General features: G+C 39.8%; 1 protein-coding gene across 1 annotated transcript in view; it reads right to left on the bottom strand.

Annotated features, from left to right (window-relative positions):
- The window catches only part of MYO18B (myosin XVIIIB), a 427,031-nt gene that overhangs the window by 27,451 nt on the left and 377,706 nt on the right, over positions 1–21,874 (bottom strand). The window contains exons 40-41 of the mRNA XM_018560492.1: positions 10,875–11,008; positions 2,072–2,236 (exon numbers count right to left, since the gene is read on the bottom strand). Of these exons, the coding sequence (XP_018415994.1) occupies positions 2,072–2,236; positions 10,875–11,008 (299 nt within the window). The remainder of the gene's footprint in view (positions 1–2,071; positions 2,237–10,874; positions 11,009–21,874) is intronic.

Here is a 21,874-nt window from a genome sequence, read left to right as displayed (position 1 = left end):
CCAGGACAGATATTGACAACGTATGATATTACATAGACACACCCCAAACAAATACAACCAATTATCATAAATACCAAAGCCAATAGGAAAGGAATTTTGACACATAGAACCGCCCAATAAACAAGCTCTGCTGATGTCACAAACAAATATTGAGAGGAGGGAGAGAGGGGGTCATTGAGACATTTCACGAGGTCATTGGGTCTTTTGAGTCATTTCTTTGAACACACACTTTCTGAAGCCATCGAATGTGCACTGAATTCCTGGAGAAAATGGCGGTCTTCCTGGACTCCCTGGACTACTGGAAGGACCTGACAAATACTCTTTTTATTGGAGACAAATCTATGATGTTTTTCCTGGGCTGGTGTGAATTTAAATAAATAATTATCTGATTTTATATATATATTTAAAATTGTGATATACTATATGTTTAATTGCTAGTTTCTATGCTTAATTAATGTGTATTTTGGTGAATCCTATGTTAAAATCATTGTAAAATAATCCCCTGTAGGATGTAAATCTATTTCTATATTTTCTATACACCTGATTATTTTACAAACTTTTTTCGCTGTCTTTAATCTACCCAGATAGAAACAAGCTCATTATCTCCTGATACCCTGTTTCCCCGAAAATAAGACCTACCCCGAAAATAAGACCTAGTACTATTTTTGGGAATTGCTAAAATATAAGACCTACCCTGAAAATAAGACCTAGTTGTGACCATTCCCAGGGCCGGTGGTGGCATAAGGGGGAATTTGAAGAGCCGCAGGGGAGAATCAGCGGTGCCAACGAAGCCGGCGCTAGAGGAAGCGAGGCGGCAGCGGAGGGAGCAGAGCCGCATAAGCCCATGCTTCCTCTATAGCGCCGTCTCCTGTCACAGGCGGAGTGATACCAAATGCACTCCGCCTTAGAGGAATCAATAGTGAAAGCGCGCTTCACTCACTCTGGCCAGCGATTGGTTACCAAATTGCTCTTGGAAAGGTACCTGATTGCCCTGATCACCATATTCTTAACTTAGACACTCACTCCTGTCTTAATCTTCTCCCAGTAATAAGTGTGGATTGTTGTACATTAAAAAAAAATAAGACCGACCCCGAAAATAAGACCTAGTGCGTTTATTTGAACCAAAAAAAATATAAGACAGTGTCTTATTTTCGGGGAAACACGGTATTCGGGTATTCATAATATATTTTATCATTCATAAATAGTTTCCTACTTTTATTAAAGGTAGATGGAGGCGCTACTAATTATTCATTATAATAATCTGGTTCTAATACCTGACATGTATATCTGAAGTATAATGCAGTACATTATTGAATGCCCACATTGTAACAGGACTATTCATATAGGATGTTAATAATATCCTGGGTTGCATCCATATTGACTGGAATTATGGTTTGTGTAGAATGTAAGTTGGCAGGGGCTCGAATATCATTTACTTTCATTTTTTTCATATAAACCTATATTCCTTAGTCCAAAAAAAACTAACTGAATGAAGGGGAAGGCAGTCCATGTGAACAGTGAACGATAAAAAAAAATTATTTGAAGATCTTTCTGGTCAGTTATTAGGCCCCTACGGGGCTGTAAATTTCTTCCTAGGACCAATGCTATATCTCTCACAAAGATCAACAGTTTTTGGAATGTTCTTTACTGGGACCACCAATGGCTGGCCCTTATTTTAACTATTTCTAACAACCAGGAATTGAGTTTTATAGTAAAAAATACTATTGGACAAGTTTCTGTCACAAAAGTTTGAACAGCAAAATTTCTAATGTATATCTCAGGACAGGTCTTATATTGCCTACTATGTCAACAAGGTTTTTGACTACATTTTCCCTAAAAAGACCAAAGGCATTTTTTATAAATAATTACTACTAGGAAAAGCATGTGATGTATGTTTGCCACTAACCACTAGTGGTATTGGGTTAGACACCGGTACTATATTGCCAATATTCCTATAATTGGCAACCTTTGTACCATTTTAAAATACCAGTGAGACCTTGCTTATCTTACCATTTTTTCCATAATTATTTATTTACACTTCAGTAAGTATACAATAACCACAATACCTTACCGTAAGCTGTGAACACTCAAGTTATCAGAGGCTGATTGCCTTGACAAACGCCCACACATGCTGCCTCTAGAAGGTGATGTCCAGCTGGCTGATGATCCTACCCAGGATCGGACACTTTCCGTCTCCCCCATACTTGTGACTGAGCCTATGGTTGACTGGTTATCTCTAGAAACAAAAAGAAGCCAAGACATGAAATTGTATCATGCAATTATAAACAATTAGCCATCAATGATGACTTCCCCCAATGCAGGCAAATTAAATATGTAGTATTGAGCTTGTAATGAAAACTGCATATTATGTAGGTAAATCCAACTAACTTCTTAAAATGTGTTCAAAGGACTGAGTGTTACTACACAGGAAAAGAAACAACAGCACGGGTGAATACAGCTCTTGAAAATGTATATAGTATGCATATAAAATGATGTTCATTAACATGCCACCAATATATGTAAAACAAGTAAGTCTATTCCTAGTAACACTTTAAATCGTTAAACACAGGTTTCTTATTACATTTGTAAACCTGTTCCACTTTTATTGTGATGCATTCACCTCTGCCAAAATGCATAGCCAGAAAGGTGTAAAGTTCAGCTCTAAAGCTTTCTGCACCTGCCTGATCAGTGGAGCCAAATAATGTTGGGGATTTATTGTACAATTTAAAGGGTGCAGTTTCAGTGGTGAAAGCTATACCACAAAACGTTGTAATCTCCATAATTTAGCAGTGTGGTAGGGGTGTGTGAATCACAAGACTGGCTGAACAATGTTTACAGATCCTTTGGCAGGTAAACTATTTGCTGTAAAACAGTCTTTTACTGTTTCTCTGGAGTTCTGCCTAAATGCTGGATCATCTATAAACAGAGAAATCTGCACGTATATGCATGGTTACTTTTTTCTTTACTGCACACCAAAGGTAATTGATTTTGCTCAGTCTTAAATACATACTTTGAATTGTTTTGTTTCTCTGCTGGGTATGGGTTTCTAAGGGTGAAAACAGTCACTGAACAGAATACTTGTACATGAATTTTCCCCATCAACTAAAAGATTTTCTAATCTGTCCCAAAGTATTACTTGCTCCACTGTTATCACGTTCGTATTGCATAGACCTGGAATGTATAAAAATTAGACTTGGTAAAACCCCCAAAACAACAATTCCTTTTTATTGTAATAGTTTCATGAGGGCCAGGGATGCTCTTCCTATAATCCCATGTCAGTACACACAAAGGGGCCTCCCCATTGGGTCCTACTCACTTTAATTAATGGCAGCCAGGAAGTGAATGGGGAAGTGGTCTGAAGCCTGTGAAAATCCCAACTTCCAAGTTTGAATGAACCAATCTGCTGAGAATTAGTCATGAGAATTTGGGATGAAATTAAGCTCCTCTTCTCTGGAAAATAAAGTCTGTCTCTGTTACAGACTGAGCAGCACCATGGCCTATGTGGTATCTGTAAGAAGGGAGGACTGTAGTTTGGAGTCACAGTAATGATCTGAGGAGCTGAGCTGAAAATTCTGTTTGCCAAAGTAGATATAAACTCTGAGTGGATGTCATTTATTATGCTAAAGCACTGCCAATAATAATGTCTTCACACAAAACTGTTTTCATATTTTTTTAATCCTTTTTTTTATATCTTTGTACTTTTCTTCAGGCGCTGTGTAGCCATTTTCTGTCAACAAGCATGTGCTCCTGCAGAGGCTGCACATCATTGCTTAGGATGGGCTTCCTGATGGTAACTGTTGTGGAACATGCCTGTGCATAGTAGACACTGAGGGGGTCACATTATCCATATATTCCCTACAGAAATTGTTGTAATGAGAACTACTGTACAGAGTATTTTTTTCACCTATGTTTATGCAGCACAGAAGATATCAGAGACCTCTTTTTTCTTCTTTTTTCCTTGCCTGTTATTGGTCTTGAAAGCTACTATATGAGTTTCCATGGACTTGAATGTGTAGCATGGGAAGTACAGAAGTTACATAGTGGAGAGACTGTCGCAACTGCAGTAAGTTGCCAGTGTGAGATCCAGCATTTGCAATGAGAGGTCCACAGTGTTTAGTGCTGTAACCCCATGGGGCTGACAGACCCTCCTCTTTGTTACATTTTCTTTAAAATCTGTTTCCCTTTAAGAATTCTGAGGTACTTGTATGAATTTGTGTTCTGCTGATATTGCGTTTATATTTGCGGGTGCAGCAGTTGCAAAGCAATGAACTGTCACAGAGGAAAGTCCAGACTTTACAGACCTGTCATTGGTTTCAGTGTTCTAACAGTAAAATTAGTCACTAACGAATGGTTTATGTTCTTTCACTTCAGCTCTTGAAGTGACACTAAACTCAGGCATTAAATCATAAAAATGCATTCAAGTACCATACCTTTAAACAGAAATGTTCTTTATTTGTGTATCACTCGGCTGTTGATTCTCAAATAATCTATGAATTGGTGCCGACACTGTCCTTCCTTCCAGAGGGTGGCTACTTTTGTTCCCCATGGTCCCTGTGTGTGTTGTAAAGTAGCCACCGCTCCAAGCTCACTCTCATGATGGACTACAATCTCAATACAAATTAGTAAAGTAAACATGAGATTGTAGTCCATTACGGGAGTGAGCTTGGAGTGGTGGCTTTTAAATCCTCATGTCTTCTCATGCTTGGGGAGAACTTCCCTTTTCAGCTCAGGGCCTCTTCCTGTAGTGATGGCTCAGGTTACAAGCCTATAGAAACGTATACACAGACACCGTGTATAGATTCCAGAGAAAAGGCAGTCTGCTGCAAAACAGAAGTTCTGCAGAGCATGAGAATAGATACAGATTTAAAAGGAAGAGCAGCAAAGAGAAGGGAAACAACCATGGATTACAGTAAGGCACACATTACAGTATTGTTTTATGTTAAAAAAGGGTTTAATGTCACTTTAATATTTCTTGAATGCATTTTTAAGATTTATTTTCTGAGTTTAGTGTTGCTTTAAACACTCTGCTGTCATCAGGATCAGCGGGCTTTCCTTCCCTACTTTGTTTTCACAGTAACCTGTTTTGGGAGTAATGTTGCCCAAATGTGGTTTATGAACAAGGATGCTGATTTAAATGGATTGAGCTTCATGGCTATGCCTTTGATGTGTGCTTTTAAATGTTTTTTTTTTTTAATGGTGATTTAACAATATGTTTTATTTAACCCCCAAAAAGGCTGCATCCATGAAATGCCATTTTGGAGTCTGTATGAATGCATGTGTGTATGTATGTATATATGTATTTATTTATTTCAAGGTTATTTCTATAGCTATGTTGTGTTGTGGGCTGTGCAGTTCTATAGAGTACTAAACTATAAAGGCAGAAAGACTTCAGGTGCAGAGGAATATGCATTTGAGGCAAGTGGACAGTCTTAGGCAATTCACGTCCCATGCACATTATATCAATTAGAGAGCCACTCATCCTTGGGAGCAGTGCATTCACAATCCTGAATTGCTAGCTAAACTACTACCAAAAATGTTCTGTTAGGCAATTTAGTTCTCATTTGCCAATGAGGCCAGTTTTCTCCAGTAACCATGTGCCAGCTATATAATACACCTCTGAACCAATTACTTTGTGCTAGTGTTTACTGATAAGATTCTGTTTTTGTTGTACAGCCAAGGACGCTGCTAAGTTCTGCAGACAGGAATGATCGTAGTTTATGCTGTTTCCATGGAAGCTCAATTCACCCATGTGATTCTATAACCGTATCTGTCCTTCTAGTGGGCCATCTCCCCTGTGTGTGGGTGTGCAGAAGTAAAAGGCTGTCACTACATCTACAGAGTCTGAGTGTCTTTCTTGGGGTTTACCAATATGTAAAAGTACTTGCGCGGAGTAGTTTAGATCCACAATACCATCACTCTGAGAGGAATAACGACATGAATGAAAAAGGGCATAACCATTTCCTTGTCTAGAACACATGAACAGCAAATTCTATCTGCAAAAGTGCCTCTAGCATAAACCACAGAATATGCTCTGTGTTTTAATCCTGGAGTTGTTGATGCAGCAATGTGCCAACCTCGTTTTTTTCATAGTGCATTTCTCTTCTGGTCTACAGAAAATCTGGACAGCAGAGTAAATGGGAAAATAGTTTAGACAGCGTGAGGTATTGATAATGTTCTGCAGCACGAGCACTGCCTGAAATTGCTCACAGTAACTAGAACTCAAAGCAGATTGTGCAATAAATGAAATTTGACATGCAAACACAGAGCTTTCATTGAACCACTAAGCAATGTATTGAAAATCTTTAATCCATCTCCTGGAGGCCATTGTGCACAGAAAAAAAACCATGAATGAATTACTTTAATCTACAAACATTTTGAAGGTGTCTTTTTTTCAGAACATCAGACCCTTTCCTGAGATTTTCATTTCTGAACAGGATTCAGCATGAAGCTACTGCTGCTGGGGTAATGTACCAGCATCTAATTTCACCCTGGATGACATCCATGCACTACTAATGCCTGAAGGGGGTCATGGTTTTGTATATATATATACTAATTCTCACTACAGAGTGTCAGTGTTCAAAGTAATCTTGTGACACTGTTACACATCCATTTGGTAGGCACAGATACATGAGATCTATATATTAAAAACTATATATGGGGGCGTGTCCAAGATGGCGACCGGAGCACACGTGTAAGAGCTGTGCTCCGCCACCCTGCACTATTGATAGAATGCTCCCGCTTTACAGGCTGACATACAAGTTTGATCGAGTCTGGGGAGATTGGGTGGCGGCCAGAGGACTTACTTTGGAGGGCCCGGGCGGAGAGACCTTACTCCCGCCTGAACCCCCTGAATAGAAGCTCTGATATTCACGGGAGGGTCTACTCCCCTTCTCCCCACCTGCCTTGCCCTCCCATCTGGCTCCTTTACCCCGTCCTGATATCTTCTTGGTATCTCCCTCCTGGGTCCGGTCCCCTCTCCTCTTTCCCCCTCCTCCTTCCCCCTCCTTCTTCTCCCTCCTTCTGATTGCCTCCCCCAAGAGCCTTCACTTAGCAGTATGGCCAGATCACCTGAAGAGATAGGCCGTGCTGCAAACACAAGAGGCCAATGATCCACACCGATTTAGTTAGGTTGTGTCTGTCTAGTATATGTAGGGTTTTTCTTTTTTTACTTTTCCCATTATTGTATTGTCTTGTACTAACTGCTGTTATTCTGGATTGAGATGGTGTTATTTCATTTTCTCTGTATTTTTTGTGCCATGTTTTATGTATTAAAACCAATAAATACATACCTGTTAAAAAAAAAAAAAAACCTATATATAATTTTTGAACAAATAATAACACATACTAAATCCTTAGAAGTCACAAGCTGAAAAATGTCCTCCCGATATATGCCAGTTGGGACAATACCTATTTGCTTCTCACACTGTAATAATATTACAGTGTGTGATTTTTAGAATTCTCCTTCACTGATTGATTCTAGGTGTACCCCACACTATATTGATGTTATGTCACATGTTTGTCATACAATATGGCCCCCTGGCATTTTGTGATCATGTGGTACAGATGCAGGTTAAAGTGTGGTAATTCACACATTTCCATGATTTGAACTGGGCTGCCAATGCATCTACTGTATTAGTGAATTCTTATTATAATAGTATAGCGATACACAACCTCCTATTAATGTGCATAAGGTGAATCAATAACATATAAATAATTAATAATGAATAAACTGTGCCAAAAAAGTGAATACAATAATAAATAAATAAGTGATCAAAACAGTAATTGAATGCCCAGACAGTTCATTGAGCAAAGTCCAATCCTTAAACATGAAAAAAATGTTGTAAAACATTTCAGTGAAGAAATAAGAGGAAAAATTCATCCAAATCCAATGAAAGTGAAAAAAGCAATAAACCAGTGTCCAAATAGCTCAAAGTTCCAGGAAATGTAGTGCTCTCCGTGTATTTAAACACACCCCCAGTGATTGTGCACTCATCACAATCTCTGACTGCCAAAAAACAGCCTTCACAGCGTTTAAGGAAATCAGGGAAAAGCTCTCCGGGTCCTTCCTCCTCCAGTCTTACTCCCTCCACAGCGTTTATCTCCAATATTCAATCATATTAAAAAGCAGATAGAATCTGCTCATAGGGGCCGATCGGCAGTAAGTGAATAGCCAAATGCCGCCGAGCAGCATTTGGCTCGGCTATTCTGCTTGGTACCTCTGAGGTACCGAGCTGAATAGCAAAACAGTTAAATGAATGGAAAAGAAAAGATAGTTGAAAAAATATTTGAAAAATGTAAACAAATAGTCAAATTTAAAAAAATAAAGATATTTTAAAGAAAAGAAAAATAAACAATTGGGCGGAGCTGGGGGTGACAGCTAGCTACACCCAACTGTTTCCTATTGGCCGGGCCCTGCTTGAGTCTTCTAATAGAAACCGACCAACTAATACCAATGTCACGGCCAGCTCCGCCCAGTTGTTATTGACAGATCAGCATCCCGAGGTAATTTGGGCACGCTGGGTAATTTGGGTAATTTGGGTACAACTAGGCGGAGTGTGCTGTGAGATCAGGGCTGGCTCCTTCCAGTAGTCATTTGCAGGGTGAACAGCTGGCCCTTTGGCAGGCCGTTCTCCCTGCTTGGGCTGTCACTTTGGCTCAGTCGAGACGAAGTATATGCCTTCAGTATATGCCGCCTTCGGTGGCTGTACGGGCTATTGTGAATAGCCCATACAGCAGTCCTTCGGTTCGACTGAACCGAAGGGCTCCAGAGGCCAAAGGAGCCAAAGGATCAGCCAAAGCTAAGGCTAGATCCTTCGGCTCTTTAGTGAATAACCCCCTTACTCTTTAAATATGCCTCCTTATTTGCATACTGACCATAGCGACTACAGCACACCTCAGGCCAATTTAAGCAGGTTCATCATCTCTATTTTCAGGTACGTATCAGTGGGGCTCTGACTACAAATATAAGCAAGTATATTTGATGAATGTGAGCTTAAAGCGTAATGAGTCATTAGACAGGGAAGGGCTAGTAGATTTTGCTATTGCAATATTGCACACATTGGTGACAGATGCCATTGCAGATCAAGGCACACCCACAGAGAGCTAGTGGTCTACTAAGCCTGCTTTAGCGCTTTAAATTTAGAATTAAATGAGTATATGTGAATGTAAAAGTGTGCACACTTAAAAATATATATTTTTTTTATAGGTATATAATCTTAATATAAGTGTACTGTGCAGTACATAGATCTATGCTAGCTGTCACTGAAATAGAAGTTAGTAATTTTTATTTCTATAGAATCAGTGTACTAGAAGCTGTCAAATACAAGAAAGGATCAGTGGCATGATTAAGTAACCCCAGGATTGAAAAATGTCAGAGTAGGTATAGCAGTTGTCTGCAAAAGTGGAGCTGTGAGTGTTGCTGTTATTTTTTTTTTTATTATTATTATTTGTAGGCAAGTTATTAGTTCCCCAGGGCTCTGTGGTTTGGTCTGCAGCTCTTCAGTTCTGTCTAATGAACAAGAAGTCAACTGCATCTCAAAATATCATTGCACACTATACCACCTTTATTTGAAATGTCTTCTGTTCTGTGTTCAAAGCGTTTACATAAGTATCCATGAAGGTTTCTAAATCCTCTTTTACATGAACCATCTTGCAACTTTAGCATTAGTGTCCCTTTATAGAGAGGGCAGGGACATACAGTATATGTGCATGATTGCTTATCTTTAGTGAAATACACTGTGCTTTTAAATGTTTAAGGACCCATTCTCACCCCAATGCAGTGCACAGCAACACATGTATTGTCATGCTTTAAAGCGTGTTACGGTGCACAACACGTGAAAAAATGGACCAGGCTGCATTTTTGTCAGCACAGCGTACTCGGCTGATTTCAGCCGATGTACGGCTGAAATTAGCCGTACCAGCCTGAAGTGAATAGCCGAACAGTGTTCGGCTCACTTCACTTCAGATCGGTCATTCACTCGGCTGCCCTCGGCAGCTTCGTGAATAGACCCCCTATGTCCTGTAGAGGTGCATTGAGAGTACCAGTCATAATTGGCTGTTATGTTATTGTGTTAAGGCAGCCCATTCATTTTGGCTGCTGCCAACGAACCATTGTGCAGCCAAAACTGTCCCTGACTCTTTTTCAGGATCGAAGGGAACAGCATAGCATGTTAGTGTATTGCCTTGCATTGTCTTAGTGAAATAGGGTGCCATTCAGAGTGTACCGTGGCAAGTAACGTGTGTTACCGCAATAATGTGAACCTTGCTTTAGCAGTTTTGCATAGTGATTATGCCTCACAGTTACAGATCAATAAAATATATTGTGTAGAATAGGCTAAGTTTTCCATTGGAACACACACACACACTCCTTCACACACATTTCAGTTTCATTTAGACAGAATGGTTGGTGACCTCACATGGCTCCAGCTGTTAAGCAGCTTCGTAGGCTGTTATGGCTATGTTTTATGTGATTAACTGATTGGTCCCAAGCTGGGAGCATAGACTATCCTGAGAAGCAGGCATAAGACATTGCAGTTTACTAAACCAGCAAGTTGGAACACAGATCATGCAATACAGGTTTGCATTCTGATACTTTCCAAATAAATGTCAAACAATACAATGCCATATGGCAGCCATTTTACTGTTCTTGGTCACAGAGATAATTAATATTAGCCCATCAAGTGTGAATAAATATACTGGTAGCATATGCCTACATTTAGTTGTATTATTTTTCATCATAAACTAATAAACCATATCCCTTCTCCGTTTTAAAAGAAAGAACATCTATGCAGAACCAGATTACTCTGATGCAAAAACATAGGAATTAAAAAATGCATTTCATAATAAATGGTAGAAATAGTAGTTTTAGAAAATACCTTTCAGTGTCACTGTCATCGCTTGAATCGACTTCCTCCAACGCTGCCTGTAAGTCCGCAATACGTCGAATTGAAGTCTCCAGGTCAGCCTGCAGAGTTTGCCTCACTGCTGTGAGTTCATATACTTGGGTATCCTATAAAAATTAAGCATTACAACAATTATTGCAGCTACAAGTAAGGAATAAGTGTGCAGTTAACAAGAAAATGAACCATAGTGATAAATACCCTACAAATGATCTCACTTGTTAACAAACAGGTGCCCTATATGAAGATGGTAATTTAGAGGTTGCTTAAGAGGCTGTAATGGAAAGTTTGTCAAGCATTAGCAATTTTCACAAACATTATACAAAATTAAATCTATATATAATTATTAAATTGGGCTATTCCCACTATATTAATTGCTCCATTATTGTTCTTATTAGGCTTTTTACTTGCTAATGTGTTGGTCATAAAAAGCAAGTAAAACATAGGTGATAAATGCACACTCTTTAAATTCAAAACTATGCAAGTTTAAACAGGATATTCTACATCATTTATACTGTATATATAGCTAAAACACCATGTTACTTAATTATTTCATTTGTGTACTTGATAAGTCACAGTTCATAGTTTCTCTGTATATTCTGTTTCTATAAGGCCAAACACAAAGCTGCCTCTTTAACCACTTGAAGACCGTGGTGTTTCACCCCCTTCCTGGCCAGGCCATTTTTCAGTGTTCAGCGCTGCGGTACTTTGGCTGACGTTTATTCCGTCATGCAACGCTGTACTGAAATGAATTTTATACAATTTTTGGGGGACAGATAGAGCTTTCTTTTGGTGCTATTTAATAACCGCTGGGGTTTTTATTTTTTACTATATAACAAAAAAAGTACCCTAAATTGTGTAAAAAAAACATGTTTCCCTATAAAATGTTATGAAACATTTATTTTCACCCCAATTTTTTGGTATAATATAAAAGACGGGGTCACGTCGGGTAAATAGACACTAAATATGTAAATCTTTAAAATTGCGCGCGCCCGCGAAATCGCAGAAAACAACCGCAACCAAAATTGGCCATAGGCGACACTTTAAACATTTTTACCGCTCATCAGTTTAGTGTTATCAGTGATTGATGGCCCTAAAATTATTGCTCTCACTCCGACGTTCGCGGCGATATGTAACATGTGCTGCATAATAGGCGCAATCGTCGTTTTTGTACATAGGCGCACCCGACGCATGTTTGCATGTGTATGTGGGGGGGGCGGGGGACTTTAAAACATTTTTTATGTATTTTTTTTAATTATTATTTGTGAATATTTTTTTTAGCTTCTTTATTTTTTTTAATGCTGTAATATTTTTTTTTAAAACTTTTTTTAAGACAACTTTATTGCTATAACATAGGGGATTAATAAATCCCCTATGTAATAGCCAGTTCACCAAACAGGTCCTCTTTATGGAGACATCAGGGGTCTCCAAGACCTCTGATGTCACCTAGGGACCCCCACAGAAGCTGATGAAGCAGAGATCTGCTTCATCAGCTTCTCTCCAGTGTTCTGCACCAGAGAGTGACACTGAATGCAGTAAGTGATGTAATATACATTCTCCATTTAGTGATGGAGGAAAAACCTGCATTTACTGGACACCATGTCTATCAATGGGAAATCGGATGTATGGCATGATCAGGTCTGGTGAAACAGATCTGTGATCCGTTTGTATTTCCGGACCTGGCCGTAGACTTACATTGGGCATTCGATCGGGTCCGCCTGAAAAATGACTGGCAGACCCGATTGCACCGCCCATGTGAAAGCTGCCTAGACGAGACACATTGTATAATTTTGGCACATTGGGGGCAATTTATCAAAACTGGAGCAAACAGAATCTGGAGCAGTTGCCAAGGCAACCAATCAGCATTTCTCTTCAGTTTGCCAAGGTACGATTTGAAAACGAGAGAGAAAAGCTAATTGGCTGCAGTGCAAATCTGCTCCAGATTTTGACTGCTCCAGTTATGATACATTCCCCCCATTGTGTTGACCAATATACATGAAAAAAAAGTGAAGAGAATGTGTGGTTTGTTAATTTGGAGTATGTAAATACAATCGCTCTTGGATTTATTTGTAACAGTTTTTATGACAAAGATTGTTTTTTCACATAATACATTTGTTTATTGGATAACTGTTAAAATGGAATATTGTATTACTGATGTAATATTTGGAATGCTGGTCCATTTGCACTATATTTTGTTGAGAGGGGTGGATCTGAGAGTTTTTCCCTCAGGCCACTCCTCTGTTACTGACATCATGCAGTGGAAAAGCACCCTACCAATGCTGAGGGCATGTGACCTGGTATGGTGGAGGGAGGTGGGGGCGCTCGCTCACCACCCCCTTTCCTGCCCTGTCAGGCTGCTGCCCAGATTAAGGGTCTGGTAAGGGATTTCAGGGGGCAACCTTTGTTTTAATTTGTTTTGGCGTTGGGGTTCCCCTTAAAATCCCTACTAGTTCAAAAGGGTCTGGTATGAATTGCCGGGGAACTGCACACTGTTTTTTTTGTTTCTGTGGAGTGTCAGAAAATAAAAAGAAACAAAGAGCACATATAATTAAAGTATTTTTTTGCATATATCTACTGCTAGCAAGCAGTTGATATATGCTCCACGATTTAAAAAAAATAAATAAAAAATGAGGCAAATGCCTAATTACTTACCAGTTTCAGCACAGCTCACTCCCGACTGAAGCACTCCCGACTCCCGAACGACTTTGAATAAGAAGTGTGCTGGCGCATGCGCAGTAGAGCAGAGGGGAGAGGAGAGAAAAGGAAACTGGATAGATGCAGCCCAGCAGCCAGGAGAGCGCACGTTGGACAGACACCGTGTGACACGAGGAGTCTGCGGTGGATCAGAGACTAGCACCAGCGCTGGAGGGACTGTCAGAAACAAGTGGAATGAAGAAGATGATCGGAGGCATCAAATAAGGTAAGTGCTTACAGCAGCATTGGGGGGACTTTAATGTCACTTTTCTGCAATTAATTTTCTTAACATGATCATTGGGTTTATCGTGAAGTACCCTGGCTTTCAGAAAGTCCTTCAAAAAGCCTATAGGGTGGCCACTTTAGCACATACTCCGCGGGCTGATAGGCACAGCAGCAGGTGAAGGAGCAGGACTTGCTCCTGTCTCAGGGCCAGCAGGATTCTATGCCTACTGCCTCTTTCCCTGTGAGGCAGAAGAAGCAGTTGGCAGAGTAGGAGTATGAGGAGAAAGGGGAAGGTTGGGGTGCTGGCAGTGAGAAGGAAGAATTGGACAGGCTTCATGGGGGACATTTCACCACATGCAAACCCCAAGAGTTGTAAAGAAGTGGGATGAGCATGTTGAAGATATCCCTCGCCGCCCGGAATGGCAGCGTTCACCTAATGGTGTCACACAAATATTTATTTCAGAAAAGAACTCAAATGCACTTACGGAAACAACGAAAAAAATCGAGCTTTTGACATGTTTTGTTCAATGACTTTCTCAAAAAGGGCCTTTTTGAGAAAGTCATTGAACGAAACATGTCAAAGGAAAACCTGCCTTCATCTCTCTTAGCTGAGTGCTGCTAACGCTCAAAAGCTCGATTTTTTTCGTTGTTTCCGTAAGTGCATTTGAGTTCTTTTATGAAATAAATATTTGTGTTACTGCACTTAGATAGCCTCCTCTTTGTCTCCTTCAAATTTTTCCCTGGGGGACACCATTAGGTGAACGCCGCCATTCCGGGCGGCGAGGGATCAGGTGACCGACGGAGAAGGAGAGACCCACGCCGGTACTTGACAAGGAGACATTAGAAGGGGTTGGAAAACCAGAACTTTAAAAGACCTCTTTAACAAGGAGCCCCTCTTGGGGAATTGTCATTGAATGTTTGGAGGACTGCCGGACAGATTGATCAAGTGTCACTGAGAGAAGGAAGTTGCCCTTTCTTAAAGTGCTGTTCGTTGGTTATGCATGTAATGATACATGCCCCTTGAAATGTCAGTTTCTTTGCTGTTATTATTTTAGAGTTTTGATTTATTTGCAAGTTTTTTTTATTTTTTGAGTATTGGAGGGCCACCACAGAGCCCCTCCTTCCTTTTCAAAGTTTGTTCACAGCTTGAATTAATATCACGATTTAAATTTTAGTTTTCTGTGTTGTTTTACTACACCGCTAGCCAGAGGTTCACGTGTTTAAAATATACATGCCGAACCAATGAGGTTGATCACTGGCACTAATTCTGAAGGTTCCAGTGTTGATTTTTATTATTCTTATTATGTTTGTGTGTTGAACCTTCTAGTCATATGTAAATAATCCACTTGAATCAATTTTCTCACACGGATTGTTGTAATTTTTACACAGATTTGTTTATTAACACTTTAGTGTGTAGTTGGTTCACATAGAACGAGCGCAACATATTTGCTTTACATTTGTTCACCTATACACATTGTTGCGGCTGGTCCAATCAGGTAGTTAGGCACGCATTCCCAGCGCAGTGATTTCTGTGATATACATGTTAAATCACTGCTCCTTTAAAAATGGTATTTTTTAAAAGTGTTTTTTTCATTGATACATGTCCCCCAGGGCAGTACCCGGATCCCCATACACTTTTTATGGCCAATTAATTGCATATAAGGCTTTAAAATGGGGACATTTCATTTTCTGAGTTCTACCCCCACAGACTTGCTTTGAGTTCTAAGTTCGAATTAGAACTTTTTCCATGTTCGAAAGTTCGAGTTAGAACCGAACACGGGGGTGTTCGGCTCATCCCTATTGAAGACACTGTGAATGGTTTTTCTTTTATGCTCAAATGCCTGTGTAAGGACCCCAGGAATCAAAGAGAGGGACCACTATTGGGTGACCACCCTATTGGATTTCCATCAAGGGTAAAATAGCTGCCAATATCTCAAAGGGATGCCAAAATGCGTCACTTTTTTGGAGGTGCTGCTTAAATATCTCTTTGCCACATTAATGTTAGCAGGATCTCCTCTGATGGTCAATGTGCCTCCAGTCCTCTGATCCCTGAAAGAAGGAGCAGCAGTGGTTTCAGCTGTCTTAATGGCAGCTTTCAGTGTTTTTTTTAAAACAACATCAATCAGGCCTGGCTGCGGCAGCACTCTCAGGCAGCCACTTAATCACATAAATGCTGACTACAGGGCAGCCCCTGAATCACATAATTGCTGACTACATCAGGCCCAAGGCTGATGCTGACACTCTTAGAACTGAGGAGTCCATGGACTATTGGTTACTCAGGCTGCACCACTGGCCAGAGCATGCACAGTACACGCTGGAGCTTCTGGATTGCCCTGAAGTGAGTGTGCTGTTTAGGAGGGGCCTTTAGAGTAAGAGGCTTTATTATGGAGAGGTAAATCTGCCTGTCCCTTGACATGTTAAAGATGAACCAGTCTTGGATTATCGGTTGTGGCTGCTACTTCCATCAGTCAATGTGTGCCTTGACCGATGGATAAAAAAATCTAATGTCACAGACAAAACTACCTTTTTTTAAAAAATAAAAAGGAATTAGATTGGGGTGCCACTACTGTATTCAACCCAAGCTAAATGTAAAAGTAAATTTTTTTTTATTACATATTCAAAATATTACCAGTCAAGCAAATGTTGTGAGGCAAGGAAGCAGAATGAGGTTCTACCTTGGGCCAGATTCTATTACTGTAGGTGGTACTTAATTTGGTGCAGTATGGTACGTGAAAAATGCAGTTACCCTTGCGGTTTGATCTATTCAGTTGGTGGTGATGCAGTCTGCTCCCTTAAACTGTTAAAAGCTAGAGAGAACAAAGAGTAGAATCCCGCAGGGCTTGGTAATGCATCACCGACCACCGTGGGACAAAATAATGACGGCCTTCAAGCAGGTGTTCTACTCAGATGTTTTATTCATGGAAAAATAGCTGCAAGGTTCATATTACAGATACTGTTGTCATGTTGTTTATATGACTTTAACAACTGCGGTCATTACAGATATTATGAAGTGTATGAGGATTTCATTATTTACATCTATAGATAGACGCATCAGACCTTGCCTAGTAAATAAACAATTTGATTGATTACTAGGGTATTCAAAACTTAAAATAATCTAAAAAAGTTGGGTATTTTGTTTTTATTATTGTTTTTCCTATTATTACTAGGAAGTTAGTTTTTTTCCCACCATGTGACAAATTTGATAATTTTTTAATATACTTGTGTTATTTGTATATTCAGTTATTTATAAATTCCCATTCTTTAAGTGAACTGATTATGAATTTTGCTTGTAGTGCCACAATATCTGAATACCCAGAGCTGATATTTTATGCCTCACTATAGTCTACAACAGCATGTATATTACAAACAAATGGCAGGTACTTTTCCTTTCTTTTTGTTATGTTACTTAATTACTTAATATTTTTTATTTTTTCATCAAGTTAACATAATCATGAGAGAGCAGAATTGCATGAAAGTCCCTTGTGAGATGAGCTTAAGAGTATGATTGTAAATGCTTTGCGTTTCAGTTTCTATGAAAAAGCCCTGTGCATACAACTAAGTGCGCCCTGCACATTTAACATGATTAAAGCTGCCAGCTGTAAAATTGCCATCTCAGTGGTGACAAGGTGAGAGATGATTTGTGGTGCAGAGAATGACAGCCCTGGGTGCCACAGCCAGCAGACTGTCACAGTAAATAATGCAAACTCTGCTACTGTGGGGTGAAGAAGCCAAAAGGAAAAAGGAACCACGTTTCTAAAGACATGTATTGAAATCCCCCAACTCTGTATCTTTCCACATGCAAGCACAAGATTTTAAAACGGGAATTCCAACTTTACTTTTCACTATAATATGCAGTTTTTATATAAAACAATTACAATATACTGTACATAGCAAAGAATTCAAAACTCTTCTGTCTCCTGGTATCACCATAGTCAATATACAAGAGCTTTCCCGAACCGTCTCTCAGGCAGGTTTCTGTTAACCAGTTTCAGTTAGGCCACTTCTATAGTGCTTTTTAAGGTACTACAAATATTTGCACATTTCCATCTTCAAAATCATGCAATAACACTGAACAGACCCATAAAACTGCAGAAACCAAAGCTGATCTTAAAGGCAAACAATAAATATATATATATAAATGAATGTAAAAGTGATACCTGTGATAGTTAATTGGTATTGAAAATATAGTGTAACTAAATGTGAGATTGTAGTCCATTATAGGAGCAAGCTTGGAACAGAACAGTGGCTACTTTACAACACACTTTTTCCTTCAACTGTTATTACCATACTTTGTGCCATGTATAGTGATTTGACAATACATTAGGTATATACTCCTCTGAAGATACACAATTAAAAAATGTCTTGAAATCCAATACTGTGAGTCCATATGAACACACAATTGTGTGTGAATGTACCTTGCAAGTGAACATACATTACATGCAGAAATAGATAACAGTTTATAGAAATATTAGATAGTAATAGAAAGGGTTAAAGTGACATTAAAGTCACATCCCCCCATGCTGCTTTAAGGACTTACCTTAAATGATGCCTCTTGATCCGATCATCTTCTTCTTTCCAGTAGATTTCAGGAGTCCCTCAAGTGCTGGTGCCGGTCTCTGATCCAACGCTGACTGCTGTTCTTCTGAGTCCCACGGTGTCTGTGCATGTCCACACTGCCGGGCTGCTTGCATTGACTTACCTTGTGTCTCTCCTCTTCTCCTGACCGAAGATCTCTACTGTGTATTGGTCCACCCCATGATCCCTTATGGACGCTCAAGATTCTTCAGATCTTCGGACGGGAGCAAGCGACGGAGAAAGAGGTAAGTAATACCCTTCCTATCAAGCTTACTAGCAGTAGATATATGCAAAAAAAGAAAGCTAAATTATACTTTAATTGTTATTATTATTGAGTACTTGAGTGGTAGTAATAATCCTTTAACCTGAATGAAATTCACGAAAAGGGAATAGGAAAGCCCTGGGATGTAGTGACTTAATAGTGGTTACACTATATATCTAAGATATCATCTCTGAAAAAGTATTTCAAGAAGCCTACCCAAAACCTTTCCTCTTTAAATTTGGATAGAGAAATGCAGGTTTGGAACCCTTGTCAAGTTTTAACCTTGCCTGTTAGTTTCCCTAGTCTTCTAAAAAGATGTGAAGGGAAATCTATCTAGTGAAATACAGACAACAATAAAAACTTACACATGTTCTAACACTTTCACATTCTATCCAAAAAAAAGGAAGAAAAAGAGTAGACTTCTACTGCAGTGTTCCCATGCTTAAAGTTAAATTAAAGCGACACTAAACTCAGGAGTTAAATTTAAAAAAAAATTTAAAATGCATTCAAGTGCCCTAACTAATTACAAATATGGATGTTATTTGTGTGTCACTTTACACATAGTAGGGTTATTTACCAAAGAATAGACTGTCCATTTATCTTAATAAATTAGATCAAGCTGTGTTCACTACACTCAACCAATCATATGCTAGAAAAAATCCTATTTTTGGTACATATACTCTTCTGGATATGCCACAGAGAGGGCAAACTATTGGTTTTCCTAAAATAATCCTTAACTCCTCTCCCACTTACACTGATCCCATGGATGCTACATACCTCCATACCGTGTCTTTCCTGCATACCTTCTTTATTCAAAGTGTAAGATTTCATGGCAATTTTTCTCTGCAGCCCCGAGTCCGGCTCGGGGTTACCGCTCCTAGCATTGAAAATTCACCCCGAGCCAGACTCGGGAATACCGCCAGGGAGGTTAAAGATTTCCATGCATACTGGTCTTTTGAATCTAATCTTAGGAAACCTACTGTTTTTTTCCCCTGTTTTTTTCTGGCAACAGTTTCTTGTCTAGTTTTGGGGAACCCTATCTCCAGTAAAAGAGGCATATCAGAACGCTCTGTTGAAATCATTCACTGCCCTTACCTCTAAGTTTTCTCCTGCTCCCTGGCTGTGATATTTGCAACTACAAGGATGTATTGCTTCTCTCTAGAATCTGTCTATTTTGCATAGATAATCAACACCATCTGAGGCCTTATGTTTGCAAAAAAACAGGCTCTCTCATGGTATTTTACAACTTTATGTGCTTCTCCTTGCACATACCTTTCCTGAGACACTTTCCTTTATTTCATAGTTACATAGTTACATAGTATTTGGGGTTGAATAAAGACATACGTCCATCAAGTCCAACCCATATAGATCCACGCATCATCTCATTCTTAGGGATACCGGTATCCCTTGATATTACGGTCCCTCAACAAATTGTCCAAACGTTTCTTGAACAAATCTACACTCTTGGCTGAAATCACTGCCGATGGCAGTGAGTTCCAGACCTTAACCGCTCTTACTGTAAAGAACCCTCTTCGCCCATTGTGCTGGAATTTTTTCTCCACCAACTTTAGGTGGTGGCCTCTAGTCTTTGTAATGGAGTTAATCTCAAACAGTTTGTTGCCAATGTTGCTGTCACCATTGAACATCTTGTACATGAGAATCATATCCCCCCTTAATCTCCTTAATTCCAGCGTAAACATGTTTAAGGTCAGAAGCCTTGTCTCATAGCTCTGGTCCTCCATTCCCCTAATTAGTTTTGTTGCCCTCCGCTGGACTCTCTCCAGTTCAAGGACATCCCTTCTCAGTACCGGCGACCAAAACTGGACCGCGTACTCCAGATGTGGCCGAACCAACGATCTATATAGAGGCACAATTATAGACTTGTCCCTGCAATACATCCCCTTCTTAATACAGGACAAGACCCTGCTAGCTTTGTTTACCGCAGCTTGGCACTGCAAGCTACCATTCAGTTTGTGGTCTACAATGACCCCCAAATCTTTTTCTATTTCTGACTTCCCTAGCGGCATACCCATGATTGTATAGCCTATTTGTTTATTTTTATGTCCAAAGTACATTACTTTGCATTTATCGACATTAAACCTCATCTGCCATAGTATTGCCCACTCCCCTATTTTATCCAGGTCCTCCTGCAATGTTATATTGTCACGATCCGTTTCTAGTACCCTCCCTATTTTTGTATCGTCTGCAAACACGGAAACATGGCTATTTATTCCCTCCCCGATGTCATTAATGAATAGGTTGAACAGTATCGGACCCAGCACAGATCCTTGAGGCACACCGCTCATTACACTAGCCCAGTCCGAAAAGGTGCCATTTACAGATACTCTCTGGACACGTTCCCGTAGCCAGTTCTTTATCCACGTACACACCACCTCATCTATACCCATAGCCCTCAGCTTGTGAAGTAAGCGCTTGTGTGGTACTGTATCAAATGCCTTTGAGAAATCCAGGTATACCACATCTACCAGCTTCCCTCCATCCATATCTCTGCTTACCCCCTCATAAAAAGTCAGCAAGTTAGTCAGGCAGGAACGGTCTTTCCTGAACCCATGCTGATTGTCATTAACTATGCCCATTTCAGCATGGGAAATTATTATAACTATTATACAGGATTTATATAGCACCAACAGATTGCACAGTGCTTTACAATATATAATGAACATGTAAACTGTAAGCTCTTGCGAAGAGTTAAAATATTCTTGCATGGTGGTACCATTGCCCTGCTGCACTACACAGGATATTTCCATCTCTACCTAAATTATGTTGGAGGTATGGATGTAAGCCAGGCACCATGTTACATATATGGTGAGCCTGCCCTACAATCCATTGGTTCTGGCAACAAATCTTTCAAGCTTTCAGTGTAGGGCACACATATTCGAGCCTCTCCCACTATTGCCCTACTTTCAAAATTTCCAGGTTCTATTTCCAATGCCAAAAAGGGCTTATTGCACTGTTTTCTTCTGGCTGCAAGAAATATTATCCCACAATACTGGAAGACAACCCACATCCAGAAAATACCAGAATGGTACCCTGAATTGGCCCACTTACGGCAAGTCGAGGAATAAATGGCACAATACGATGACAGGTATTTTACTTATATTGCAATGAGGGCCATGTGGATCACCTTCTTTGGTTCATCTCACCTTCCATCCATTATCTCCTAAGTAGACCTAGAGTAGATGAAGGGGGGTCTACCTCC

This window comes from Nanorana parkeri, unplaced genomic scaffold, assembly GCF_000935625.1.
Source record: "Nanorana parkeri isolate BGI_ZX_2015 unplaced genomic scaffold, ASM93562v1 scaffold18, whole genome shotgun sequence".
Lineage (NCBI taxonomy): Eukaryota > Metazoa > Chordata > Amphibia > Anura > Dicroglossidae > Nanorana > Nanorana parkeri.
This window is presented reverse-complemented; position numbering and strand designations above follow the sequence as displayed.